This window comes from Oncorhynchus nerka, linkage group LG20 (assembly GCF_034236695.1).
Source record: "Oncorhynchus nerka isolate Pitt River linkage group LG20, Oner_Uvic_2.0, whole genome shotgun sequence".
NCBI lineage: Eukaryota > Metazoa > Chordata > Actinopteri > Salmoniformes > Salmonidae > Oncorhynchus > Oncorhynchus nerka.
The window spans coordinates 77376914-77390729 of NC_088415.1; the positions used below are offsets into that span (position 1 = coordinate 77376914).

General features: G+C 44.6%; 1 protein-coding gene across 3 annotated transcripts in view; it reads right to left on the reverse strand.

Annotated features, from left to right (window-relative positions):
• LOC115103150 (ephrin type-B receptor 1-like) overlaps positions 1–13816 on the reverse strand; it is a 383081-nt gene that overhangs the window by 270836 nt on the left and 98429 nt on the right. For all 3 annotated transcript variants that reach the window (XR_010460228.1, XR_010460227.1, XM_065005794.1), the window contains exon 2: positions 3430–3494. Coding sequence is in view for 1 of the 3 variants with exons in the window: in XM_065005794.1 (XP_064861866.1) it covers positions 3430–3494 (65 nt within the window). In the remaining 2 variants the exon portion in view is untranslated. The remainder of the gene's footprint in view (positions 1–3429; positions 3495–13816) is intronic.

Here is a 13816-nt window from a genome sequence, read left to right on the forward strand (position 1 = left end):
AACTGTACATGCAACAGGTTGAACACTTAACATTTAAGACCTTTCAATGTCTGTTTATATGGCTCAAGACCGAGGAAAATAATTGCTGAATAAGTCAATTTCTCTGTCATATTCTGTCAGTTGTATGTTCACAGTCAGCAAGGAAGTGAAACTGTCACGTTACCAGGTCGGAATTGTTTTATCGGCCTTAATCTGTGATAATGAGTTTTTTTCAATTAAATATATAAACCCTGGATTGCTGATGCTATGTATTGGCCAATGAGAGGCTTTGAAGCCACTGGTTGGCCATATTGGTACTCCCCAGTAGGAACAGTCCTCCATAGGAATGAATGGATTTTCTACAGTATTTCAATGACATTTTCCAGGACAAAAGTACATGTATTTAAGTATTTCTTAGTTATAGTGGGGACAGTAACATGAGTCACGTCTAGAAATTATACGCCAAGGAAAATACATTTGTGTTGTTTTATTTGTATGTATAGCCCAGATAATATCATTTAAAAGTATGGAGTAAGGTGTCTAGAATATAATACATGTGGCAAAAATGAGTGTAGACATTAATAAATCCATATCTATAGCTTCCAATATATTTTTTTACAATGGTGGGGAGGCATGGTGGATTGAGGCACGGTGGATTGAGGCACGGTGGGTTGAGGCACGGTGGATTGAGGCACGGTGGATTGAGGCACCGTGGATTCAACACAGCGCCCCCTGTCAGTCATCTAGTGTATGTATATAAATACATCATTGGATTTGTATTGTAGTACCGTCTCATTTTAAATTAACAGCATGACAGCTGTCATCGGGTTCTTTTGGAAATGAAACAATGAAATGAAACAATGAATAATGTTTGTCGACATTTAAGGCTGCGCTTGAAGGCCGCAAAACAGTACAGAATGAGACTACTGCAAACTCTGCCTGTCCTTTTGAATCCTTTCTGTTCCTTGTGTGTTGTGTTCATGTTGAGTCCCCTCACACACAAGCGCATGTGCACATGCACAAACACACACACATACACACCCTCAGCTCAACCAAGTCTCAGCCCAGCTCAGTCCTCAGTACATCATGGCCTACCTTTAGCAAGCCACTCGCTCATTCAGGAGGACTTCCCATCCATTGTCAGTGTCTCAGCTTGAAGACGGGGTGTGTATGTGTGTGTGTGTGTGTGTGTGTGTCAGCCTGGCCATTGTTCCACTGTTGTGTTCTATGTGGCGTGAAACTCCTTGGGATGTGTGTGTAAAACCCCTCAAAGTGTTCATGTTAGACAGTAGAGACGGGGGGAAATCTATACAGTTACATATCGGGACTTTTGATGTTTTCTCATGGTTCTGCAGTCATTATGTCTTTAAGTCATTATGTCTTTAAGTCATTATGAATGAGGATGGGGAGATAATAACACTGTAATGGTGATCACAGTAGCTAATGTAGTTCTCTGTCTGTCTGTCTGTCTGGACATACATTAGGCCAACTGTACCTGTACGTGTGGAGGATGACATTGATTGGCTCATTGGGCTTTGGAGAAAAATATACTGTGTGTATAGAATGTTCTTTTTCCAGACAGATGGGAGTTGCTAGGGACCTCAACATACGATATTATACTTCGGTGCCGATACGATATGTATTGTTCACCATATGTCTGCTGCAGAGGGACAAGACAGAGCCATGACAAAACAAGTTTTAAATCAGTCATGGAAATAAGGCCCGAAAACTAATTGGCTCCCAACTTAACTTCTTCGAGATAGGGGGCGCTCTTTTAATTTTTGGATAAAAAAACATTCCCGTTTTAAACAAGATATTTTGTCACGAAAAGATGCTCGACTATGCATGTAATTGACAGCTTTGGAAAGGAAAAACTCTGACGTTTCCAAAACTGCAAAGATATTATCTGTGAGTGCCCCAGAACTAATGCTACAGGCGAAACCAAGATGAAGTTTCATACAGGAAATGCCCCAGATTCTGAAGGCGCTGTGTTCCAATGTCTCCTTATATGGCTGTGAATGCGCCAGGAATGAGCCTGCCCTTTCTGTCGTTTCTCCAAGGTGTCTGCAGCATTGTGACGTATTTGTAGGCATATCATTGGAAGATTGACCATAAGAGACTACATTTACCAGGTGTCCGCCCGGTGTCCTGTGTCGAAATTATTGCGTAATCTCTAGGTCCATGCGCGTTCCATTTCTTCAGAAGAGAAAGTCAACTGCCACGAAGGATTTATCATCAATAAATATGTGAAAAACACCTTGAGGATTGATTCTGAACATCGTTTGCCATGTTTCTGTCGATATTATGGAGTTAATTTGGGAAAAAGTTTGCGTTTTAATGACTTAATTTTTTCTTTTTTCTTACCCAAACGTGATGAAGAAAACGGAGCGATTTGTCAACACAAATAATATTTTTGTAAAAACTGAACATTTGCTATCTAACTGAGAGTCTCCTCATTGAAAACATCTGAAGTTCTTCAAAGGTAAATGATTTTATTTGAATGCTTTTCTGGTTTTTGTGAAAATGTTGCATGCTGAATGCCAGGCATAATCCTATGCTAGGCTATCAATACTGTTACACAAATGCTTGTTTAGCTATGGTTCAAAAGCATATTTTGAAAATCTGAGATGACAGTGTTGTTAACAAAAGGCTAAGTTTGAGAGCAAATAGATTTATTTAATTTCATTTGCGATTTTCATGAATAGTTAACGTTGCGTTATGCTAATGAGCTTGCGGATAGATTTACACAATCCTGGATACAGGTTTTTTTCGTAGCTAAACGTGACGCAGAAAACGGAGCGATTTGTCCTAAACAAATAATCTTTCAGGAAAAACTGAACATTTGCTATCTAACTGAGAGTCTCCTCATTGAAAAAATCCGAAGTTCTTCAAAGGTAAATGATTTTATTTGAATGCTTTTCTGGTTTTTGTGAAAATGTTGCCTGCTGAATGCTAATGCTAAATGCTACGCTAAATGCTACGCTAGCTATCAATACTGTTACACAAATGCTTGTTTTGCTATGGTTGAGAAGCATATTTTGAAAATCTGAGATGACAGTGTTGTTAACAAAAGGCTAAGCTTGAGAGCTAGCATATTGATTTCATTTCATTTGCGATTTTCATGAATAGTTAACGTTGCGTTATGGTAATGGCTTGAGGCTGTAGTCACGATCCCGGATCCGGGATGGCTCGACGCAAGAAGTTAAAAAGATGATGGAGGACAAGCTATGAAGGGAAAATACTGGAGTTTTGGTGCAGGTACAGACAACTAGCGAGAAAATAATATCCCGATATGTAACTGTAGCGATTTTTTCTTCCATCACTCATATCAGAGTGGGTCCAACAGACAGACTACAGAGAAGGTAGCTAGTGACAGTACAGACACATCTTTCTACCATGGTCTATTTATGGTACTGTCTGTCTGTCTGTAGTCCTGCTATTATTACTCACCCCAGACGCAGGGTAGGCCGTCCAGCCTAGCTCAGCAGTAGCCACCCGTGTGTCCATCAACGTTTCTACACGAGAGAGAGAGAGAGAGAGAGAGAGAGAGAGAGAGAGAGAGAGAGAGGCTAGAGTCAGTTATACAAACATCACAGTGCAGTACAGAGTAAGTTCTCATACATTCCCAGTCCTATTCCATGGTTGAAGTTGAGCCATGAAGGAGCATTTTGATGAGTTTTACTGCGGAAAACCACCTGAGTTTGATCCAGAAATGAACACTTGCTGACAGAAATGAAATGACCCTGCTAGATTTATCTTAGCTCCGGAACCATAGCTCTGGCCCATAGCTCCGGAACCATAGCTCTGGCCCATAGCTCCGGAACCATAGCTCTGGCCTATATCTCCGGCCCATAGCTCTGGCCTATATCTCCGGCCCATAGCGCCGGAACCATAGCTCTGGCCTATATCTCCGGCCCATTGCTCCGGAACCATAGCTCTGGCCCATAGCTCTGGCCCTGCTTTTGTACTAGTGCTGAGCATTATCTCACTGTGTGCATGTGTGTCTGCCCTTGTGCTTGTGTCCACCAGTGTGAGTGTGTGTGTCAAATCAAATCAAACATCTAATCAAATCAAATCAAAGTGTGTGTGTGTGTGTGTGTGTGTGTGTGTGTGTGTGTGTGTGTGTGTGTGCCCTTGTGCTTGTGTCCACCAGTGTGTGTGTGTGTGTGTCTGCCCTTGTGCTTGTGTCCACCAGTGTGTGTGTGTGTGTGTGTGTGTGTGTGTGTGTGTCTGCCCTTGTGCTTGTGTCCACCAGTGGGTGTGTGTGTGTCTGCCCTTGTGCTTGTGTCCACCAGTGTGTGTGTGTCTGCCCTTGTGCTTGTGTCCACCAGTGTGTGTGTGTGTGTGTGTGTGTGTGTGTGTGTGCTGAGGGCCGAGCTTTGTGCCATTGTTTACCCAGAGAGATGTCCATCATCAGTGTAGAGGGCTTTCCACAGCCAGCCAGGCCATTTCCAAGTGTTTACTTTAGAAACACTATCAGATCACTGACACCCTGATAGCCTGGCGAGAGACAATACACTCAACAAACAAAACCATAGACACCAATTGGGTCTCAGGGACAATTCTTGACATAGCATTGATATCCAATCGGCTCACCTTAGTACTAAACAAATCAACACATGAAAACCACCTTCAACAGCCGATTCAAAACGTTTGTCTACAAAGCAGCCTTCCTCAAGAGCTCCCAAAATAACATGTGGTTAATAAGATACAGACTGAGAGGCTTCAAATGCAGAGCAGACATGCTCATCCACACACCTTGAGAGGTGAATAATTATCCCCATTTCACTTCTCTTCCTCTTTTCTTTTGCCTCTCTCAGAGAATGACGGGTACCCCCCCTTCTCTCTCCCTAACCCTCCCTGACACCCCACAGACAGATAGACCTGGCACCAGTCCCGAGCCATTTGTCAGCCTGTGTTCATTCATATCTGCAGCTCTGGCATACCGTCGGCGTCGCTGAAAGCTAATATTGTTCCAGGTAAGTGAGGACGAGAAACTACGGCCTCAGATTTACTGCTTTTCTATGGGCCAGCCCCCCCCCCCTCCTCCCCTGAAGAGCTACAGATTGATGAGCACTGTGACCAGACAGCCTCTTCAGCTGGGTAATGATAGATTCATATGATATAATATAACAAATAGTTTATACTCTGCCAGCAGACGGTTCGTCTTGTTGGAAGTCAGCCAGAGATTATTTCACCTTGGTATATCTTGTGCCAACTGCCAAGGCGTGTCTAGATGAGGATATGCCCGGAAGGCGTGTCTAGATGAGGATATGCCCGGAAGGCGTGTCTAGATGAGGATATGCCCGGAAGGCGTGTCTAGATGAGGATATGCCAGGAAGGCGTGTCTAGATGAGGATATGCCCGGAAGGCGTGTCTAGATGAGGATATGCCCGGAAGGCGTGTCTAGATGAGGATATGCCCGGAAGGCGTGTCTAGATGAGGATATGCCCGGAAGGCGTGTCTAGATGAGGATATGCCCGGAAGGCGTGTCTAGGTGTGTTTAGATAGATACAAGAAGGGTGAGGATATGCCAGGAAGGCGTGTCTAGGTGTGTCTAGATAGATACAAGAAGGGTGAGGATATGCCAGGAAGGCGTGTCTAGGTGTGTCTAGATAGATACAAGAAGGGTGAGGATATGCCAGGAAGGCGTGTCTAGGTGTGTCTAGATAGATACAAGAAGGGTGAGGATATGCCAGGAAGGCGTGTCTAGGTGTGTCTAGATAGATACAAGAAGGGTGAGGATACGCCAGGAAGGCGTGTCTAGGTGTGTTTAGATAGATACAAGAAGGATGAGGATATGCCAGGAAGGTGTGTCTAGGTGTGTTTAGATAGATACAAGAAGGATGAGGATATGCCAGGAAGGTGTGTCTAGATAGATACAAGAAGGATGAGGATATGCCAGTGAAGGTGTGTCTAGGTGTGTCTAGATAGATACAAGAAGGGTGAGGATATGCCAGGAAGGCGTGTCTAGGTGTGTCTAGATAGATACAAGAAGGGTGAGGATATGCCAGGAAGGTGTGTCTAGGTGTGTTTAGATAGATACAAGAAGGATGAGGATATGCCAGGAAGGTGTGTCTAGGTGTGTCTAGATAGATACAAGAAGGATGAGGATATGCCAGGAAGGTGTGTCTAGGTGTGTCTAGATAGATACAAGAAGGGTGAGGATATGCCAGGAAGGTGTGTCTAGGTATGTTTAGATAGATACAAGAAGGGTGAGGATATGCCAGGAAGGTGTGTCTAGGTGTGTTTAGATAGATACAAGAAGGGTGAGGATATGCCGGGAAGGTGTGTCTAGGTGTGTCTAGATAGATACAAGAAGGATGAGGATATGCCAGGAAGGTGTGTCTAGGTGTGTCTAGATAGATACAAGAAGGATGAGGATATGCCAGGAAGGCGTGTCTAGGTGTGTCTAGATAGATACAAGAAGGGTGAGGATATGCCAGGAAGGTGTGTCTAGGTGTGTCTAGATAGATACAAGAAGGGTGAGGATATGCCAGGAAGGCGTGTCTAGGTGTGTCTAGATAGATACAAGAAGGGTGAGGATATGCCAGGAAGGTGTGTCTAGGTGTGTCTAGATAGATACAAGAAGGGTGAGGATATGCCAGGAAGGCGTGTCTAGGTGTGTCTAGATAGATACAAGAAGGGTGAGGATATGCCAGGAAGGTGTGTCTAGGTGTGTTTAGATAGATACAAGAAGGATGAGGATATGCCAGGAAGGTGTGTCTAGGTGTGTCTAGATAGATACAAGAAGGGTGAGGATATGCCAGGAAGGTGTGTCTAGGTATGTTTAGATAGATACAAGAAGGGTGAGGATATGCCAGGAAGGTGTGTCTAGGTGTGTTTAGATAGATACAAGAAGGGTGAGGATATGCCGGGAAGGTGTGTCTAGGTGTGTCTAGATAGATACAAGAAGGATGAGGATATGCCAGGAAGGTGTGTCTAGGTGTGTCTAGATAGATACAAGAAGGATGAGGATATGCCAGGAAGGTGTGTCTAGGTGTGTTTAGATAGATACAAGAAGGGTGAGGATATGCCAGGAAGGTGTGTCTAGGTGTGTCTAGATAGATACAAGAAGGGTGAGGATATGCCAGGAAGGTGTGTCTAGGTGTGTTTAGATAGATACAAGAAGGGTGAGGATATGCCAGGAAGGTGTGTCTAGGTGTGTCTAGATAGATACAAGAAGGGTGAGGATATGCCAGGAAGGCGTGTCTAGGTGTGTCTAGATAGATACAAGAAGGGTGAGGATATGCCAGGAAGGTGTGTCTAGGTGTGTTTAGATAGATACAAGAAGGATGAGGATATGCCAGGAAGGTGTGTCTAGGTGTGTCTAGATAGATACAAGAAGGGTGAGGATATGCCAGGAAGGTGTGTCTAGGTATGTTTAGATAGATACAAGAAGGGTGAGGATATGCCAGGAAGGTGTGTCTAGGTGTGTTTAGATAGATACAAGAAGGGTGAGGATATGCCGGGAAGGTGTGTCTAGGTGTGTCTAGATAGATACAAGAAGGATGAGGATATGCCAGGAAGGTGTGTCTAGGTGTGTCTAGATAGATACAAGAAGGATGAGGATATGCCAGGAAGGTGTGTCTAGGTGTGTTTAGATAGATACAAGAAGGGTGAGGATATGCCAGGAAGGTGTGTCTAGGTGTGTCTAGATAGATACAAGAAGGGTGAGGATATGCCAGGAAGGTGTGTCTAGGTGTGTTTAGATAGATACAAGAAGGGTGAGGATATGCCGGGAAGGTGTGTCTAGGTGTGTTTAGATAGATACAAGAAGGGTGAGGATATGCCAGGAAGGTGTGTCTAGGTGTGTTTAGATAGATACAAGAAGGGTGAGGATATGCCAGGAAGGTGTGTCTAGGTGTGTCTAGATAGGTACAAGAAGAATGAGGATATGCCAGGAAGGTGTGTCTAGGTGTGTTTAGATAGATACAAGAAGGATGAGGATATGCCAGGAAGGTGTGTCTAGGTGTGTCTAGATAGATACAAGAAGGGTGAGGATATGCCGGGAAGGTGTGTCTAGGTGTGTTTAGATAGATACAAGAAGGGTGAGGATATGCCAGGAAGGTGTGTCTAGGTGTGTCTAGATAGATACAAGAAGGATGAGGATATGCCAGGAAGGTGTGTCTAGGTGTGTTTAGATAGATACAAGAAGGATGAGGATATGCCAGGAAGGTGTGTCTAGGTGTGTCTAGATAGATACAAGAAGGATGAGGATATGCCAGGAAGGTGTGTCTAGGTGTGTCTAGATAGATACAAGAAGGATGAGGATATGCCAGGAAGGTGTGTCTAGGTGTGTCTAGATAGATACAAGAAGGATGAGGATATGCCAGGAAGGTGTGTCTAGGTGTGTCTAGATAGATACAAGAAGGATGAGGATATGCCAGGAAGGTGTGTCTAGGTGTGTCTAGATAGATACAAGAAGGATGAGGATATGCCAGGAAGGTGTGTCTAGGTGTGTCTAGATAGATACAAGAAGGATGAGGATATGCCAGGAAGGTGTGTCTAGGTGTGTCTAGATAGATACAAGAAGGATGAGGATATGCCGGGAAGGTGTGTCTAGGCTTAATGTGGAATAAGATGCCACACATACATGGACACACATGGATCAGACTTATTGTACTGACCACAACTAACCTTATACGATTCTTTATTCTAAACCATATGGTATTACTTGTATCTTAACTACTGCTGAGGAAAAAGGGTGAAAATAGCATAGGTGATTGATGGGTGAACAGAAGACGGTAGAGGGTGAGAGAACAGAGACCACACCAATTAGTCCTGCTGGATATTCAGCTAAAGGCTTCTGCTGTGCTACTGTAGTCACACACACACACACACACACACACACACATACAACGAGACCAATCTCCCATGTTCTTTAGCGCTGACAGCCTTGTTCACATTGGGTTTCCATCAGGCAATTTCAATTTTGTCTGTCACTGCTGTCTGCCTGTCTGTGTGTCTATCTGTCTGTCTCTCTGCCTGTCTGTCTGTCGGACTCTCTGCCCATCTGTCTGTCTGCCCGTCTGTCTGTCTGTCGGTCTGCCCATCTGTCTGATTAGACTGTGATGGAGTTCTAAGCACAAGCCACTAGGCTCTGTCATGGGGCCTGCATTCATAGGCTAACTCAGAGGAAATGACTGAGGCTTTAGTCAAACCCCAGAGGGAGTGGACCAGCTATTTCTCCTGTCCTATTGAAGAGGTTAAAGGGTGGGGTTAGGAGAGGAGGGGGGTAGTGAGGCAGAGGAAGGAGTGGGGAAGGGGTGTGGTAGGAGGCAGAGGAGACTGATGAGGGTTGGAAACGGAGGGAGGTAGGGCAGAGGGTGAAGTTGAAAACCCAAGGGGGACCATTCGTGTCATGTGGCTAGCCCCCATTAGCAGAGTGTCAGTGCGACAGATGAGTGAATGAGGGACGCTAAGTAGACATTAGGACATTAGGAGAGGGGCTAGACGGAGGTCCCATGGGATGAGGAGAGAGCTTTGCCCCTCCCTATGCCACAGCTCAGGCACCTGTCCATCTCTCTGTGGTTTGACAGTGTGAAATAATAACGGAGAATGGTGAATATTGAATGGAAATGTAGCACACTTGCATGCTTACCATCCCAATGTGGTGAGGCCTACGTCTAATAATCTTTGGCATCCCAGACTCCACTCATTTTCCTCACCTTCATGACCCCTCACATAATACAGCATGAAGTGAGGGGATTGATTCATATTGAGACAACATCATATTTTAAGTCACATATTGACATATATTTAATCTTTATAAGTCATATTGATTTCGTTGTGCCTTTACTGAGCTGTTAGGATATCCTGAGCTACCTCCCCAATCCATGCCACTGCCAGCTGTCCCTGGCCCAGGTCGTTTCACGCTGGGCTAATTGTTTCACACGACACTAACTCCTCTCCTTAAAGCTAGAAAAGCCCCATAAAAGTGTGCCCCTTTTCTTCCGGCCGGCTCCCCCCAAATCACCTCTCAATTAGACCACATCCAACCACGTCTCCCTACACTTCATTTATCCCGTTGCACCCAACTTGTTCTTGTTTGGAGGCTATTCCAGGAAGTGCTTCTATTTAGTTGACATTTTGCCATGTCAGCTTTTAGCTGTGCAAGAGGGAGTTCAATTGAAGAACGAAAACTGTCCGTAAGCAATTAAGTCTGGAACCAACTGAAACAGCTACGTCCTAGTGTTTTGTGTTGTTCACAGTATATTGTATTTGTAAAGTATGTGAAGCCACATAAATCCATAGAAAAACAATGAAATGTTATAGGCCGAGGCAAACAATCACTATAGCTAGAAGCCGTGAGGCCAGAAGGCCATATGGAATGGAACGGATCAGGGAGAGGATTCGTTATTGTAGAATGATCCAGGAATGGCTGGTCCTTTGTTCAAGGTATGCATCATGCGCTACAGCCAGCCACACCAATTAAAGTGAATCAATTATTTTGCTGCAGTCCAGCCCAGTTCCCATCACTGCTCTGTATAAAAGGGACTGCTGGGGTGTTTGTGAGAAAGGGGTTTAATTGAATCTATCTGTCATTGGTGTAATTGTCAGGGTCAGTTTTATTGATCTGAGGAGTGCACCTATGACGTTTTCCAGGCTTTGAACCAACAGCTATTGTACTGTATGAACAAAGCAAAGTGCCTTCTCAGTCAATGCTGTTTTCTTTACTGAGTCTATGGACTATGCCTTTTCTCTCCAGGGCAAACCCTCATGTGATTGTCCATTCTGCAGCCACTGCTACAGTCACCCATCAGCAGCTATAGATCAGGTGACCACTAACCCCCAGCCATTAGGCCCCGGACCCCCGGCCCCAGATACAATAGCTCTCTCTGTCATACCGCAGCCTTCCACAAGCGGAAATGTGGCCAGGAATGAAAGGATCAATACCTAATGAGAGACAGAGGGAGGGAGAAAGAGAGGGAGAAAGAGAGAGAGAGAGAGAGAGAGAGAGAGAGAGAGAGAGAGAGAAAGTAAGGGAGGAGGGGGACTGCGACTGCATTAAACATTGATGGGGCCTCTGCGTCTGAGATCGATACCTCCAGCCCTCTTCACACAATTACACGTCAGTACGCGAACCCATAATACATCACAGTGGACACGCATAATTACATGTTGTCCAAGGGAACTGCAGGATCCCATTTAGACACAGAGAGGTAGGCTACAGGGAAAGTCAATATAAGAAACAGAAGTTGACAGTATACACAACAAAGGGGACTGGGTTGTTCAATGTTCAGATACAGGATGAGGAGTGTTGTCTGGTTAATTGTAACCAGTATAGGACACACTGAGGGGCCGCCAGTGTCATTTTCTCCCTTTGTGGCCATGCCTGAATGTTAGGTGATGTATGCAGAGGGGGTCGATATGACATGTGGTGAGGGCGGCTCTTGGTAGATCACTCTTACTCGGTCAATACGGCTTCCAATTCTCTGAGCCTGATCAAGATATACATATGTTCCAGAGAGAAAGAGGGAGTGGGGAGGAGGATAGACAAACAGAGGAAGAGAGAGGAGGGAGAACTCAGTAGAACTTTAAACGAGTTAAATAAAGATGAAGCCTTGTTGGCATGCCACTGAGCCTGGCATTTTAAATAGGGTTTGAAAACAAATTGAGGAGGAAAAGAGGCAAAACGTCAGTACAGAGTCCAAGTGGAGTCGCAATTCAATGGCTCACACACCAGACGTATGTGTGTTTCACTGGTCACCCCCAAAGCCAATTCCTCCTTTGGCCGCCTTTCCTTCCAGTTCTCTGCTGCCAATGACTGGAACGAATTGCAAAAATCACTGAAGCTGGATACCCATATTTCCCTCACTAACTTTAAACACCAGCTGTCAGAGCAACTCACAGATCACTGCACCTGTACATAGCCCACCTGTAAATAGCCCATCCAACTACCTCATCCCCATACTGCATTTATTTATTTACCTTGCTCCCTTTGCACCCCAGTATCTCCACTTGCACATTCATCTTTTGCACATCTATCACTCCAGTGTCCAATTGCTATATTGTAATTGCTTCGCCACCATGGCCAACTAGCCTACCTGGTTAAATAAAGTTGAAATAAAAAATTATAATAATAAAAGCACACGTTTCAATTGGAAAAGCTGCCTTTGAATAACATCAAATGCCAACTTTAAGTCCTGAAAAGCGCTAGAATAAATAATTGTGTCATCAGCAAACAGATGGAGATTTGCAGAGTCAACAGTCTTCTCTATATCATTTATATACAGTGTAAAAAGGATCAGACCTAAAATTGAGCCCTAGGGAACTCCTTTTGTAAGCGTTGTAAACTCCGATTTCATGACCTCCTGAGCTGTGTTCTGTCAGAAAGGTAGTTTTGGAACCAATCCGTTGATTTCCAGACTAGCTGCTATCGAATACAGATCGCCCCGTGATGAATTGTATAGCTAATTAACGTTTATTAATACCTAAAGTTGGTTTAGAAAAGTAGTTTGAAGTGTTTTGTAAAAGTATATAGGCACCTTTTGTCATTTTAAAAAGTGACGTTGCGTCTTGTAAAAGGGAATATTCCTGGATCAGACCGGTCTTCAGAAAATGACATTTTGGCTATACAATGACGGATTTAATCGGGAAAAAGACCCAATTGTGATGTTTATGGGATATATAAGAGTGCCAAGAAAGAAGCTCATCAAAGGTAATGAATGTTTTATATTTTATTTCTGCGTTTTGGGTAGCGCCGGCTACCGCAAAATCTGTCGTTTTAGATGAAGTTCCAGTACTTTAGGGGTGCATGCTATCAGATAATAGCTTCTCATGCTTTCGCCGAAAAGCATTTTACAAATCTGACTCGGTAGCTAGATTCACAACGAGTGTAGCTTTAATTCAGTACCTTGTATGTGTATTTTAATGAAAGTTTGAGTTTTATCAAAAACTATACGTGGCGCTCTTGAAATTTCCGCTGATTTGATCCCCGCAGCGGGAGCTAGTCCCTAACAAGTTTAAAATAAAGTGGTGATCCTAACTGACCGGGAATTTTTACGAGGATTAAATGTCAGGAATTGTGAAAAACTGAGTTTAAATGTATTTGGCTGTAAGAAAGCTGTTCATTGACTATAGCTCAGCATTCAACACCATAGTACCCTCCAAGCTCATCATTAAGCTCGGGGCTCTGGATCTGAACCACACCCTGTACAACTGGGACCTGGACTTCCACACGGGCCGCCCCCAGGTGGTAAAAGTAGGAAACAACACCTGTACTTTGCTGATCCTCAACACAGGGGCCCCACAAGGCTGCATGCTCAGCCCCCTCCTATTCTAGTTGTTCACCCACGACTGCATGGACTTCCACACGGGCCGCCCCCCAGGTGGTAAAATTAGGAAACAACACCTGTACTTTGCTGATCCTCAACACAGGGGCCCCACAAGGCTGCGTGCTCAGCCCTCTCCTATTCTAGTTGTTCACCCATGACTGCACGACTGCACACCTCTAACTCAATCATCAAGTTTGCAGATGACACAACAGTAGTAGGACTGATTACCAACAATGATGAGAGCCTACAGTTGAGGGCCCTGGGAGAGTGGTGCCAGGAAAATAACCTCTCACCTATCCACATCGATGGGACCGCAGTGAAGAAGGTGGAAACCTTGATGTTCCTCGGTGTACACATCACTGATGGTCTGAAATGGTCTACCCACACAGATAGTGTGGTGAAGAAGGTACAACAGAGTATCACCATCTGGTACGGCAACTGCACCACCCTCAACCGCAGGGCTCTCCAGAGGGTGGTGCGCTCTGCCCAACGCATCACCGGGGGAAATCTACCTGCCCTCCAGGACAACTACAGCACATGATGTCACAGAAAGGCCA